Source organism: Xiphophorus couchianus, chromosome 18 (assembly GCF_001444195.1).
Source record: "Xiphophorus couchianus chromosome 18, X_couchianus-1.0, whole genome shotgun sequence".
NCBI lineage: Eukaryota > Metazoa > Chordata > Actinopteri > Cyprinodontiformes > Poeciliidae > Xiphophorus > Xiphophorus couchianus.
The window spans coordinates 29,574,483-29,590,150 of NC_040245.1; the positions used below are offsets into that span (position 1 = coordinate 29,574,483).

A 15,668-nucleotide genomic window follows, 5' to 3' on the forward strand; every position below is an offset into this window, starting at 1 on the left:
GGCTTTCAGGGCTGTAAAGGTCGCTGACCCCTGGTTTAGGTGGACAGTCGTGTCTTGGTAGGCTTCCAGCTGCCTTTCCATTTTCAGATGGTTTTGATTGAACAGAGGTCTTCATGATGCTGTTTTGTTTCTCTCATGTTCTCCAATAAACCTGTGAGGTCTTCACAGAACGGCTGCATTTATACTCATGATAAATTACACACGGGTGGATTCTGTTTACTAATTAGGTGTCTTCTGTTGCTCACGCTGGATCTTATTTAGGAGCAACAACACCAAGCGCTTGCCACACTTTTCAGATTTTTTTTTTTTTTTTTGACGTTGGAAAACATTTAAAAACCAGTAAGCCGTTTGTCTTCAGCAGGTCTCTAATGTGCTTCTTTGCGCTCGTCTGTTTGTGGTTGTAATTGTGCGCTCCCACTCCACAACTTTTTCTGATCCTTGTGACCCACAGAGATTCAAAATTCATACACAGCTCACCAAAAACAGCTGCTGTAGGCAAAAACGCAGCGCCTGCATAAACAACGTGGGGGTGTGTAGGAGCTCTGAGGGGGAAGGCCGTAAAGCCCACAGCTCCAGGAATGCCAAAACCATGTTTCTGAGGGGGGGTTGATGAGCCACTGTTGCCTATTACTATAGCAACAGGAAGACCTGGCTGCTTCAATCAGCTCCTGGTTTGTCGGGCAGGCAGAGGATAGGCCAGGGATCCGTGTGGGGAGACATCTTAGTTTTGCTAATGAGGCCAGCGGGACTGGCTAGGTGTCATCCTGACTGTACGACCTCAGCAGTGTTGTCGCCTGTCATGATGCCCGTCATGCTGGGGAGGTCAGACACACACACATATACACAAACAAACAGACACACACACGCACACACAGACAGCCAGCCAAAATGAGAGTAGTGATCATTAAAATACAGCCAATCATCATCACTTTTCACCAGGACCAACACATTCAATCTGCAGCAGATACACAGAGAGCAACACACACACACACACACACACACACACACACACCACGCACAGCACCAACACCCACAACATACATGAACAGGTTTGTTGTTTTAATGATTCACTAAAGTTCATATTTTAATTATATGGGGGACATGTGACATGACATCCAGGCCATGCATTGTGACATGAAGAACTCTTATGCATTCCCACTGTTGTGGGCTGTTATTTATTGGTTTTCAAATTCATCTGCACAATATAAATTATCACCAAAATAATCCAAAAAATACGAAAACAGTCCCTTTTAATTTTGGGATTTTTATGCATCACACATAACCAAAAATGATCAGGACATTCTGAAAATGATTTATATCTGCCCTCCAGTACGCAAAACACACAGCAGATTCAACATTATCATTTGTAAAATAAGAGAAACAAATGCTTAGACCATTGTGTGTAAAAAATAAAAAAAACACACTAAACACACCTCATTATTCAACAGCATTTAGAACCACCTTTCACAGATTTGTCACTTTAATGGAAAGTTGAGTGCAAGGAAGATGTTTGATAGTAAAAGCAGCAAAAGCCAGTGGGAAAAATCAAATCCTTGGCTTGACACTGAGTCAAGATAGGGATGGGCGATATGTACTTAGAATTTTACAGTGATATTTTGTGGTAATGATAATGATAAAGATTGTGATTAAAAAAAAGCTTATTTATTTCTTATTTTTTAGGGAAATGTATGACACAGTATTCATAGACCCACAAACACAAATATTGTTCTTGAAAACATTTCAGGAACAATATGCTCTATAAGGACATCATCTGGAATTATTCACCTCACTAAACCTGCACACAGTAATTACATCTAATCATGTTTTCAAATTTACTGATATTCATTGAAGCTCTCGTGTAACAAAAAGTGATCATTTGTGATCATATATATATATATATAAAATCAATACTTGAATTTTGAATATATATATATATATATATATATATATATATATATATATATATATATATATATATATATATATATATAACATCAATACTTGAATTTTATCATGACAACAATAAATCTGAATTCTTATCATGATAAGATTTCATGCTAAATGATAAACACCGTGATAAATACTCAGCCCCACGTCAGAACCACACTCAGAGATATCGAGGACCTGAGTTTTATCGAGTTACACCTGTCCTGCAGCTGTGCTCCTGTGGAATCACAGTTGAACTTTTTCAGTTTTTCTCTGCATTTCGGTGGTTGTTGGTTGGTAACTGAGGGTCGGAGGGACATGGCTTTAAAAGGGTTTGGCTCATTTGACTCAGTGCAGTGTGAAACTGAACTGCAGCAGCTGAAAAGTGAAGTAAATGTTGCAACTTTGGTTCCCAAACGAACAGAGTCTACCGGACTGTGACTCCGCTGCGGAGTCAGAGGCTTCAAATCATGGCCTAACATCAGTGTTGTGTTTCTACCTGAAAGAAATATGAATTTATGTTAGGAGAGAAAGTCAGAAGTTTAGAAGCGAATGAATGTTGACAGTAATTATTGTTCATTTTCCTCATTTACTGAAGTCAGTCATTATAATCCCTGGTTCCAGACAGAAAATATAAGAAATATGTACTTTTTTATTTTAATTATAAGACCAGTCTTTTAACTGTTTACACATTTCACTTAAATATCATTAGTACAATAACTATAAAAAGCAAGATTTATTTATTAGGTTTATTTGATAGGGACAGAAACACATCAACACAGATAACGTGAATAAAGCAGCAGTTACCATGGTGCTTGTAGCGTAAGCTAATTTGTGTCCATAGATTGGCTTTTCTAAACAATATATCTAAAAACCATTAAGATGTAATAATATTAAAAGTATAAAAGGTAGTATGGACAACATATGCAAAATCATACATGTGTATGTTTATTATTTTTACATATTTTGTCTGGTGCCTTATTTTTTTACTCGTTGGACAGGAAAAAGGGCAAAGAGAGAGAGAGACATACAGCGAATGGCTGTTTTTAATAGAACAGAAAAGTTGAAGGAAAATATGAATATAAATTTTTTCCCCCTCAAATTAACATTTTTCTAACGCCTGACAGATATAATTATTAGACCATGATGTGTTCAAGAATGTGGAACAGAGTTGATATAAATGCTGATGGTAGATTATGTACAAACAAGAAAACCTCAGAAAGATTGTAATTCATTTTACTGAAGTGCACACTTGTATCTTCCACATCATAGAAAGAAAACAAAAACTTTCGCTGGTTGTCATGGATTGATTTGGAAAGTTTTCACAGCGCTTGACTTCACTTCCAGATTTTATATTTCATATTCCACCTGTTTCCACACTGTGGAAAAAGGTTTTTAAGATTTATTGCAAGTTTATTAAATGGTGTACACAGTTGACCGGAAAGGCACACACCTGTCAATAATAGGCTCCACAGTTGACAGTGCAGGTCAGAGGTCAAACATCAAGTATGAAAATAAAGGAATTACCTGTAGACTTCAGTATTGTGTTGAGGCACAAATCTGGGGAAAACTGTTAAACCATCAGCTTTCAGATCAATTTCAGTATTTTGACATACAGTATATTTTAAACTCATATCTATTTTTATTAAACTCAACAAACTTTAGATCTTCATCCTCTTACAGTTTTTAGGAGTTAAGGCCAATTGTCTAGAATCTACAGGGACTCTATTAAATCGTCACGATTGGCTAAAATTGTTCTGTGTGGATGTTTAGATGTCTGGAAAGATTTGAAATCATTTGTCTAATTGTTGTCTAATTCTTACTTAAATGCTCTTAATGTTGCAAATTGTTTTAAAACTAAGCACTGGTAGTTTATGTTGTGTTTTTTTTTTTTTGCTTGCTTTACCAGCATTTTGAGGTGTTTCATTCTCTCTAGGCTATTGACTGTTTCCAACTGTTTTTTGTTCGGTTTATTATTGATTAATCTAACTAACTAAAGCCATCAGAAGTTATTTGAAGCTACTGTCTACAACAATATTTTTTTTATTATTAGCATGTAGCTGCTTGCTACTCAACACCTTTTCTGTGACATTTCAAAATGGTCTAAATCTTAAAAAGAATAAAGACCAGTTGAAGCCCTGTACACTTGTTTACCACACAATCATAAAATTCTTTTCAATCATATTCTTAAAGATACATTTGTGTGACTCCTGTTAAAAGTTGAAGACATTTTCAGAGGCGGTCTTCATGGAGGCCTTTGTGCTGGGTCTCTCTCTCTCTCTGCATCTAGCTCTCACACTGTAAGAACATTTATGGGAAAAGACATCATTGACCAAAACAACCCTTCATTATCAGCTCGTTTTCATCTAATAAATAGTGTGCCATAAAAAATACATATACACAAACTTGCCTCTGTGTTCAAATTCTATCGTAGATCAAAGAAATGAATAAAAGCGTCATTTTTTCGACTTTAACTAACTTATGACAGTTGATAAAGCAGATCCAGGTTATTATTTTTAATTCATGTAAATTTTAAAATTTCTTCCATTTCTTGTAATTTATTTACTTCCTTTATTATTATTATTATTATTATTGTTGTTGTTGTTGTTGTTATTATTATTATTATTATTATTATTATTACTAGTAGTAGTAGTAGTAGTAGTAGTAGTGTGATAATGACTGATACTATATATCAAAATAAACAAATGAATAATTTTAAAAATATATTTAAATGGCATATAATTTGGTATTTCAAACATTAAAATCAATGCCCACTTCTGTTTTCTTTGAGGAAAAAAAAACCCCAAAACATAAAAACTAAGGCAGAAAATAACTAGGATTAAAGATCTGTAAAAGAAAAGATCTGAATTCCTTTACAAATGTTTAGTAAAGTGATTGTTACTTTTTCCTTAAAAAGTTCAAATTCCTATAAGTCCAAAATATATCCACACATGTTACGCCAAATACTAAAAACTAATTGAGGGGGAAAAAATAGCATTTGCTGATTATGTATAATTCCAGATGCAGGTGAGTTTTTCCTCCTTTCCCCCCACGCGCCACTATTTCTGACCCACAGTCCGCCAGGCTCTGGTCTCAGGTCCCAGGTTGGTGTTAATGCCTAATGATTACCAATCAGAGAATAAGTGATGGCAGGGCCAATAGGAATAGAAAAGTTCCCCCTGATAAACCAATGATGGGGCCACAATGTTACAGCGTTCAGCGAATCCCTTGCGGATCTGATGCAACAGGACTGCAACTAAAGTTACTACTCCGAACTGCAACACGATGTCCTTCCGCTGCAGCGCACCCGAAACTAGTGCCGGGTGTTCCATCTGTTCGACATGTTCATTATTCATCCAAGCTGTCTGTTTGGGGTTTTTTTTGTTTTGTTTTTAATTAAATAGTTTGATTCTCGCGTGATGAGAAAGTGAATTAAATAGGTAACTGAGGGGCTTTACAGACGGTTATTAGCTTTCTTATTTTACGAACTACACACATCCATTTAGGCTTCTTTAACAACTTTTAAATCTTCTAAAAGTAAAGATAAATAGCTTTAGAAAAGCGAAACTATTTTTTCCGGTGGGAAAGTATTACATTTCTTGAAAAGAAAGTAAAAGTAACACCATGGTATTGACTTAAATTGGAGCAGCACCTGTCGGACGGGCTCGTGCCGTTGACGCAAACAGCCCGAGGTCTCTGGATAATGGGAAAGTCCCCGGCTTCATGACGTAACGACCGCGAGAAGTCTGGAAACTGCGGATTGATCTCCAGCTAGGTGATCAGGTCTGGGCATTAGGAGTTGGAGAAGTAGCGGATTTAAAAACTTTCTGTCTGCAAGTCTGTTCGTGGTTCTAGCGCTCCATGAAGAGTCCCTGAGTTCCAAAAGCGAAATAATGGCTCTTTGAACGGCGTCCTCCTTCTGCGACGTTAAGCTTCGACTGCTTTGCTCCTACAAAACAACAGAGCAAGTATGGGGTGAGTACTGCTTTGGAGGGGCAGAGGAAAGTTAGCAGGGAAACAACAGCTGTTAGTTAGTTAACACTTACTTTTAGGCATTCGAACACTTTGTTTTACTGATTGGTTAGTGTAGTTATTAACTTGAAACGCTACTTTAATTGATTTTTCTATTTATAGTGACTAGCAGAATTTTTTTTAATTAAAAAAGAAAATTTTTTTCAGTTTATAAAAAACCCCCAGGGACATGTTTCACTTTGGTTTACTAGTAAACTTTAAATTCTAAATATTTTTGTTCTACAAACCTGTTATCCCCAAACTAAAACTAAAACAGTTTGGCTTTACTTTTGTTATTTGTTTAAGGGTATTTTATTAAAAATCTAAAAAAAATTTGTGTAGAGATTTTGCTCAAGTAATGATTTTGTAGTAAATGCCATAAATCCAATACGCCCTTTACACTGTAAAATTACAGGTAAACAACAGATTCAATTTAAGAGAATTTATATGAAATTATTTAAACTTAAAAAAAACAAACATGTTTAGCCATTTTTAAATGGACTCTTTTTTTGTCTTGCGTTATTATGAATTGATATGCAATTAAATATTGTTGGTTTTAACAGCTTTCTTAAAATTTTTCACAGGTCTACAGTTAATTCCACAACTCTCGCCTCCAGCCAGCGCATGGTTTGTGCTTTTGGACAACACGATCGAAGCAGTCGGCACGATGGCGGCATCGATCCTTCGCAAGAAAATTCCCCCCATTTCCACAGGCGAGCTCGGCTCTCCCCCTCTCCCACAGGCTAACCATAGCCAATCACGGCTTAGGTCGGGGGCGGAGCTAGCGGAGAGGCAGCGCTTAATTGGTGAGTTTTGCCAAGACGGTTTTTTATTTTTCCACATCCCGAGGTCGGAGCCGCAGTGCAGCACGGGGGCTAATGTCGTACAGTGAGTACTGCTAAGTGGATTTTTATCGAATGCAGACGATGCTGTTCAATCATTTTCAGATGATCGGTTAGTTGTTCGCTTGGATCTTATCGGATGTGTTGCTTGCTTTTGATTTAAGCCTTTTCAAATTGATGCTCGCTTCTTTTGATATTTTTTTTTCTGTTTTTGTCATTTTTATTGTGCATATTTTATTCAAACAATTGCAACAAAATGGATTTCTTTAAAAAAAATTTTTAACACATTCTTATGATTTTATATCACATTTTTCTAGGTGATGGTCTCTCTGATTGGATGACAGAGAAAGTTGATTTGTCTTCATTTGTGTCAACGACCGAGTCTTCTCCGAGCTCATCTCTTCCACCCTCGCCGTTAGAACAAGATGTCAAGGTGCCCTCGGATCTGGAGGTTATGACCTCCCTACTGCAGGAGGAGCTGGCTCAGCTGGAGGACTACTTCCGCTCCGAGTCCACATCCACCACAAATAAGTTGGAGAAATCCTCAAAATGTGACAAGGTTTCCCAAGCCATGGGCTCCCAGTCTTATTATCAGTTACCCTATGGCTCATACGGGACCAGCCAATCAGAAACCAGCCCTGTGGTAGTTACCTTGGCAACAGGGGAACTGGACCTGGCCAGCTTCTGTGGCGGTCCCATCAGCAGAACCAAAATTGCACGGCCCGCCCCGTACAGCTACCACCACCGCTACCACCACAACAACGGGCGCAGGATCCTGGGCGAGTCGGTGAAAGTCGGCGACGAAGTGGGTCTGGAAACATGGGGCTCCAGGGGATGTTACTCAGGGAGCACGGAGTTTTCCGTGAACCACTACTCCACACTGAAGACCGTGAGCAAGAACAGCATCGGGAGCGTGAAGAAGGTGAGAGAATGTGCTTTATCGTTGAAGGAGGAGGAAAGTTACTGTTTTTCCGAAGGAATGTTTTGCAGTGAAGAGATTGCCAGAGGTTTCTGCTTGGGTGGCTCGTACGATGGCCACCACAAGCGAGAAGGACAGCTGATGCACAACGTGAAGGTCAATGTAAGTTACGACAGCGCAGGGCTTGAGGTCTTGCACTGCAGCAAGGATGGCGGACTCTCTGGAAGTCTTCCCCAAGAGACAATGGTGGCCGGTGACAGCTATTTCCATCAGTCCATGGCCAGCACGGATCCGTACCATAGCTTTATAGGAGACCTAGACCAGCCGGCTCAGGCACAGGCTGTGGAGCCCCAACACAGCCACTACCTCTATCCAGAATGCCTTGCGGACCAAAGCTACGAATGTCTGTCTAGAGGGGAAGGCGAGGGGCCACTGCTGGGTGCCCCCATACATCGCCCCACCCAGAGGTTAAAGGACGAGCCCTGTTCTATGAAGCCAGCCCTGGTGATGGGAGCAGGTTCCCTGGAGACCAACAATGGAGAGAGGAAGCAAAAGAAGAGAGACCAGAACAAAACCGCTGCTCACAGGTAAGCAACACCCTTCGCTCTATTGTTTCCTTAGAAAGCATGCTCCAACCTTGGAGAACGGTTGAATCAAGACAAAGTGATAAACTTGGTTTAAGAGATGGGATGAACTGATGAGCATGAGTGAGCATCTGTCCATTCCCTACAATTTGTCGGGGTGAGAGATGGGTACACCCAGAGCCAGGGCTAGTGTGTGATCATAGTCCCCTCTATCGGGCAAAGACGATTAAATTTTTTCCAGGATGACTTAATTGTTACATAGACTACAGTGTTTTAGCTGTTCCTGTGGAGCGTAGGAGGGGATCGGAAAGCCCCTCACTGGCTGCCAAATTCTGCCCCACCTAGCTAATTCTGTCAGGCTGTTTGGGCTGAACTCAGAACTGTAGATGAAAACTTAGGATAGTGAAGGGACATTGACTCATGACTAAATTTGCAAGGCAGCAAAAATCAGTACATGCAACCTAATCCTCCCCCACTCACCCCTCTGTCCCTGTTACAGGTACAGGCTGCGTAAGAGGGCGGAGCTGGACTCTCTGGAGGAGGAGCTGCACGGCCTCGAGGGACAGAACCGGGAGCTACGTGACAAGGCGGAGTCAGTGGAGCGAGAAATCCAGTACGTCAAAGATTTACTGATCGAGGTGTACAAAGCTCGCAGTCAGCGGCTCAAACAGGATGGTAGTGCCTGAAGATGCCCCCCTCAAATACCCTCCATTCTCCACTACCCCAACCTCACCCTCCGCTCACCTCAACCACCGTTCCTCCCAGCCAGCACAGAGAGAACAATCACGCCAAGAGCACCAACTGGTTTTTGTCTCAGCACGATTGAAAGGGTAGTTGCATGATCCTGATAGTTCATATCCAGAAAAACAAAAAAGAGAGACGGAACAGAAAGAAACTTTGTCCTGAAAGAGAGAAAAAGAGAAGTGTGGAAGTGGGTGAGTGAACTGTGAGAAGCCTTAGTGAGGTGGCTTCGTGAGGAGATGCCGAACTTGTCCGTGACCACTGTGATCCGAACTGAACTCACAGCCTTGTGACGACGCGCCGATGGATCGTCATCGCTCTCTGGATTCGTGGTAGTGATTTGAAATTTGCTTGTCGTTTTTTTTCGTGACACACATCGGCAGCATCAAGGCAGACTCATACTAAATATATATATTTTATTTTATAATTTTATTTTTACCTGATAACTTATCGTTTGGTTAAAACAATCAAATGAATAAAGGGGATTGCTGGCGAAAGTGCGTAACATGCTTAATGAATATTCACTACTGCAGACATTTAGAGAATTTGTATTGCTAAACTGTTGAGTACTTCCACCTGTCCCCCCGTCCTTCTTCACTGAGATACCCGATGCATGTTTGATTTTGGAAACGCATGAGCGAGTGTTATTTGAAGGCAATATTATGTTAACTGCATGGCTTCAAGATCTTCACTTCGCATCAGTTCTCCGTCCAATCAGCCCACGACTTTTCTCTCATCTTGTCTCGATTGGTGCAATTCCCGCTCAGGTTTTTGGTTTCCTGGACGGAGAGTAATACATTTACCCCGCTTTTTAGCCCCCTTTTCTTTACCCCTCTCTATCTGCCCCTTGACTTTATTTCGCGGACACACAATCACCTACCGAGGCAACGATGATTGTTGTCGACTTCCTGGGAATTTTGTTGTCAATCGGCTCAATTTGATGTATCTTAAGATTCAGGTCCTTTTTTATTATTGGATGTCAATGTCAGGAAATTTCTTATTCATCAGGTAGATTACAGCCAAATAAACCAGTTATGTGTTGTCACTCATCTCTGCCTTTGGACTGTTTTTGTTTCGGCTGCATGGTGCTTATCAGACGTTTGTCTTGCAGCCCTCAGAATGCTTACGTCAGCTGGCTGCAGTGACCAGGTAGGGTTTAGGGGTAGGGTTTGGGATTAGGGTTGCACACGTCGAGTAGTATCACAAAAAGCAAAATCATAATGAAACACAGGCTTTGATTGACAGCTTTGCTTAATAAAACTGTTTTCCTTAAGAATTCTGATCTGATATTAAATCACTTTGTCCTAACAACTCAATTGGGGGGGTGAGAAAGCACGGCTAACCCCCAACAAAAAAGACATTTACCCGCTTTGTTCATTCATCACGATGGTTTCCCCATGGGGCCGAGTGGAATCGTATCAAGCTGCAGCTGTCAACAGACAACAGTAGTTGCCTATCTTATCTGCTACAGCTTGAAGAGGTTGTTTGCAGGGGTGTGTGTGCGTGTGTGTGAAGATGGGTGTGTGTGAAATCTCTTGGTATCTCCCCTAGCAGTTGTAGGCCTTTCAAGTGAATGAGGCAATATCGCACAATACTTGCCGGAGACGGAGAGAGACGCAAAGTGAAGTGTGAGAATGAGAGCGAGCTGGGCTGACAGAGAATGTCATTAAAGCACATCGCTTCTGTTTGTTTGGGGGGGAGAAAAAAAAAAAACCTGACAAAGATTCATAAGGCTTCATTATAACTCAACATTGATTTGTTTCTGTTTGTGTAAGATATGACATGGAAATGAAGACCAAATGGATTCTCATGTTGAAGCTTAGAGTCTCATTACCACTGGCGAACATCGTAATGATGTGTGTAAATAAATTAAAAATAAAAGTGAACAGATAAAACATGTGAGTTTGTGGTTATTTTTGTGTCTGTGTTAGTGGTGGATCAGAACAGAAAGGTAAAGCATATTTATTTATACATATTGTATAAATATGTGCCAGAGGTTATGGTTTATGATGTGCTTACAGGCAGAAATTGATCATTGCTCACTAAAATAATTTTTATTTAAGTTTAACTTTTCTTCTTTTTTTTATCTGACACAAATACAAGGAAAATTCTCAATGTACAGGACACATCCATAAAAACAGGGTTTCTCTGCAGTCTGGAATCTCCATTGGTCATTTTCTCCAGGTTTCGATAAAAATAGAAAAAAAAAAACCTTAGTACTGAAAAATGTTTGATTTCCCAAACGGTTTCTTATTCTGTCACCAAAAAGACAGAATCTGAATTTTGAAAGCAAAAACAATTCTTTAATTTTTAGGTAACATATTTTTCTGTTGGCTGAAACATTTAACCATAATTTATTTTTTATTTTTTGTTAGACTAGTTGAAAATTGGTCTATTTTAATATTAATTAATCTAAATTTAGTTGAAAAAAATATATTTCTCAATTTTAGATTTCTGGATTTAATCATGCTTTTTTTTTTTTCAAAACATAAAGACTGAAAAACATACCTTGAAAAAGAAATTGATTTTAGATCACCAGAGTGAGATAACCCAAAGTTAATTTTAAATGGATAATTCAAGAATTCTGAAGTTCTTATATGTCTTACTTTTACAAACAGATTATGTATCTTTTTTTAAAAGAGTAGAAAAAAACCTTGAAATTTGAGTCTGGAAAAGTATAGAACACCCAGACAATAAAAGTGTAGAATCCCTGCAAAAAAGAACAAAAACAAAATCAGATAGTGAGAACATCTTCGAATCAAGAGTAGAATATTTTATGTGTTGCTTCAACGTGAACACACATCACCACCACTAGGTGTCACTCTGAGCTTTAAAAAGAGCCTCACGCCTCAGGTTTTCTTCTGAAGCCCCAGTTTGGTAAGACAGCGGCGTCAGGAAACCATCTGAAAAAGGTTTGGCAGGAAGATCTAGGAGTGATTATTGCAGAGTGCCAACGAAGTAAAGCCTGAAAATATGTTCAATCTACTTCCATGTTCGTATTAGTCTTGCTGTTTTGTAATTCAGGGTTCTACACAGATTACAGATTACATTTACCTAAACTGTAGTTAGCAAAGATGTCTCCCTCTGTTGATCCCCATGTCACAGATTCACCCCAGGACCGGCCTGACCAGCATATATGTTTTGGAATTGTCCGTATATTATAAAATATTGGAATACTATTTTTCAGATCCTTTCCAAAATTTTGAAGAAACACATCAAACCACTCAGGTTTGGCTGAGGAATGAACGCAGGACAACACGATCCGTTTTGTGACTTTGACGGCACAGAGAACGATTCCTCCCACTTAGCTGTCATGAAAGATATTTTGGGCCATTTAAAACAGGAGAAAATCAAATATTGATTGAAGAGGAAATGTTTTTTTTATTATTATTCAACTTGGCAGTCCTTTATGAATTATTCCAACCCAAATAGTTTGGAGCAGCGATGTATCTGATGTCCTATGATTTTCTTTTGTTTTTGTGTATGATGACCTGCAGCTGGAGCTACACCTGCCTGACACACACTGACAGCCCACTGATCCTCCTATGGATCAGTGGATATGACCGGACTCCTGTAAAGAGTCTTTACAGGAGTCAAAGCGCTATACAAAGAAAATGTATCATTATTATTATTATTAGAAGAAAAAGACTTGAGACTGGAAGGTTCTCATTTTCCATCCACCATGAATATGCAGCCAGAGCTGCAGTGGAAGAATTTAGGTCAAAGCTCAGTCCAAATCCATTCCTCAAATATTAGAGGGACATTATTATGTAAAATCAACTTTTTTGAGTGTTGCTTTGATCCTTTCATGCATGTTTAAGAAATTCTTTAATCTCCCGTGGCAACCCCTGCTCCCACTGAGCTCCTCCTCAGAGCTGCAGTCCCCAAGCAGAGCCTCCACCTCACAGAGCAGCAACTCCCTCACTCTTCTCCTACAGACTAGCGGCAGCAGCCACCTGGTGGAACTGTGCATCTGCTGAGTTCATCATGCAAACGGCTTCTCAGTCAAACGTGGGTAAAAATGTTAAAGGCTTAATGGAGACAGGTTGTTGAGATGACTTCCTGAAGCAGAGCCAGTAAGAGCAGAAGCTTCTTAAAGAGACAGAGGCACAATTTGAAGGCATTAAAATACAAAGTAAAATTTCTTTTAGGTGTTGTTGGATATGTCTAGCATTTTTCTAACAACCGAAAGTAACGTAAAATGGCTCCATGTATCTGGAAAACACATCATACGGCCCCTTTAAAAGCAAATATCTTTTCTTTCCACATGATACTAGGACATGTGTTACACTACATCATGTGCTACTTTGTGTCTGTTGCATAAAATTTACATGAAATACAAAAAAAAGTTGTGACAAAATGCAAAACAGCTGAAATGCTATCATAACTTTTGTCAGGGACTCTACATTCCAATATTCTTCACACATTTTGTTTGGTCAAAGGATTTGCAGCGACCTTTTGCAGAACTTTAGTTCCAAGTCAGTTTAGGTTCCATAGAAGAAGAAGAAGAATCTGCACCAGTTACTGACCAATAACATCAGCAGGTCTTCAGTGGAGAATCATGAACATAGGCATCATGCCATTGTTGCATCAGCTTTTCCATATGGGAATTTCCATGCTCAGCAAGGCAGTGGTCATATGGAGACATGTGCGTTAAAGAAAGAAGATGAAGGCAACACAGGAACATATTGGAGCCGGTGAGGGAGAAGCATGTGGGAGAGGAGGGATATGATGCAAGAGGGAAGCTGAAAGGGAGGAGGATGGTGGGAGGTGGGGTAGAGGGAGCACATCCAGACTGGAAGAGTGTGAGGAGATGTAGCTCACTGTGAAAAATGGCCTGGAGCTCTGTTCAAGGCGTGTGTGTGTGTGTGTGTGTGTGTGTGTGTGTGTGTGTGTGTGTGTGTGTGTGTGTGTGTGTGTGTGTGTGTGTGTGCGTGTGTGTGTGTGTGTGTGTGTGTGGATAGCGAGAGGGCTTTAAATTTTAAATAAAGGTCTGGATACAGTTGCAGACAAGTGCAGAGGGGGGGAGGACAGAAAAAGAGGGTAAATCTGTGGTTTGACTTTTGACTTTGGTTTAACATGCTCCACATTTTCTACTGCAATAATATTAATAATAATAATAATAATGATTATTATTATTATTATTATTATTATTATTATTATTATCAGAATTTAATGTTCAGCCTGAAATGTTTACCTCTTCACAGATTCTGCGACCTTCTCACAGTGTGACCTTGTTCCATTCTTCCTCTTATTAATATTCTGTCAGACAGAGTGGGGCATAAAGTTGTCATCTCTTCCTTTACTCTGTGATTGCAACATTAAAAGTACACAATAATAACAAACAACTTCCACAGTAAGTTAAAAATGACTTTAAAAAAAGGGGGGGGGGAGTGGGCATAAGCACTTATTTATTGCACATCAGTTTTAATGATGAAAATAATAAGGAAAACTCCTGAAACAAAAGCATAAATTCTTGTGATCTGGATGTTATCTTGTCACAAGAGGATTAATTAATTTATTAATTATCTTTAATTAATTAAAGATTGGGACATTATCTTGTCCCAGTCTTTCCATAAATACAATAGAATATACTTTACTGATCCCAAATGGAAATAGCTTGTTTGTTCACAGGATATTCCATCCTAACGGTTAAATATTAGTAAATACAATATGTAAGGGATATAAAATTTATTTTTTTTAAAATGGTAACACTTTATTTGGCAGGTTGTGAATAACACTGTCATAACACCGTCATAAACATGACATAACACCTGTTATGAACATGAGTAAGTCTTCATGAATATTTATGACTGTTGCCATAAAGTGTCATTTGGTAAATCATGACACTTTTAATACCAAGTTGACATTATTCAAAATGTCTTTGTTATGACAACTTGACATTAACCAAGAAATCGTGATCTGACATAAATGTGTTATAAAAGTATTACTGATTAAACTTTAAAAAAATTATGTAGCTTTATGTTATTAAAGCTAAAGTTTAACATTTTGAATAATGTCAACTTGGTATTAAAAGTGTCATGATTTACCGAATGACACTTTATGACAACAGTCATAAATATTCATGAAGACTTACTCATGTTCATAACAGGTGTTATGTCATGTTTATGACGGTGTTATGACATTCTTATTCACAACCCGTCAAATAAAGTGTTACCAAAAAAATAAAATAGACACAACTGTAATATTGTAAATAATTTAAATGACAAAAAATATTAAATGTGCACAATAATATATAAAAGTTTTAATTGGGATTCTGTAGAGAGACTATGAGTAGTTAATATTTTATCTACAATTGAAAACACAAACTGATGGTTTGTTAAGGTTAAGATCTGTTAGTGAGCGGTGATAACTGAATGTCAGAAAAACATTTCTATTGTTAAATGACCCTAATCATGAAAAATGTCAGTGGTTTATGCAAACAGTGTTTTACTAATTGTTCATATCACACTTTGCTAGATTAACTGATAATTCACAGGAAAGCTGGTGGTGAGGTTTGGCCTCTAACAATGATCATCAAGTTTTAAAGAGCATGCTAGTCAAACCTGAGCAAAGCGAATCCCTGCTGCAGTGTAAAAATCAATGAAATAGAGTTCTGTTGAACTGCAGATGCACGGATCCCAC

General features: G+C 38.8%; 1 protein-coding gene across 3 annotated transcripts; it reads left to right on the forward strand.

Moving 5' to 3' along the window:
* Positions 1-5,643: 5,643 nt before the first annotated feature.
* Positions 5,644-10,914, forward strand: atf5b (activating transcription factor 5b). 3 transcript variants are annotated; one of them, XM_027998849.1, is made up of 4 exons: positions 5,644-5,901; positions 6,522-6,743; positions 7,097-8,285; positions 8,782-10,914. In XM_027998849.1, exons 2-4 carry the CDS (start codon positions 6,605-6,607, stop codon positions 8,966-8,968), a joined length of 1,515 nt encoding a protein of 504 aa, XP_027854650.1. In that variant the 5' UTR covers positions 5,644-5,901; positions 6,522-6,604; the 3' UTR covers positions 8,969-10,914. The 3 variants fall into 3 exon arrangements, with proteins under 3 accessions (XP_027854650.1, XP_027854652.1, XP_027854651.1); XM_027998851.1 differs by lacking the exons at positions 5,644-5,901; positions 6,522-6,743 and adding an exon at positions 6,756-6,825; XM_027998850.1 differs by lacking the exons at positions 5,644-5,901; positions 6,522-6,743 and adding an exon at positions 6,807-6,891.
* The last annotated feature ends 4,754 nt before the right edge of the window (positions 10,915-15,668 follow it).

What these genes read in the sequence shown, in the direction of transcription:
- atf5b (XM_027998849.1), top strand. Translation starts at nt 6,605, where the DNA reads ATGGCGGCATCGATCCTTCGCAAGAAAATTCCCCCCATTTCCACAGGC. An exon ending in GGAGAGGCAGCGCTTAATTG is followed by an intron (nt 6,744 to 7,096) that starts GTGAGTTTTGCC and finishes ACATTTTTCTAG; the next exon opens with GTGATGGTCTCTCTGATTGG. An exon ending in AACAAAACCGCTGCTCACAG is followed by an intron (nt 8,286 to 8,781) that starts GTAAGCAACACC and finishes TCCCTGTTACAG; the next exon opens with GTACAGGCTGCGTAAGAGGG.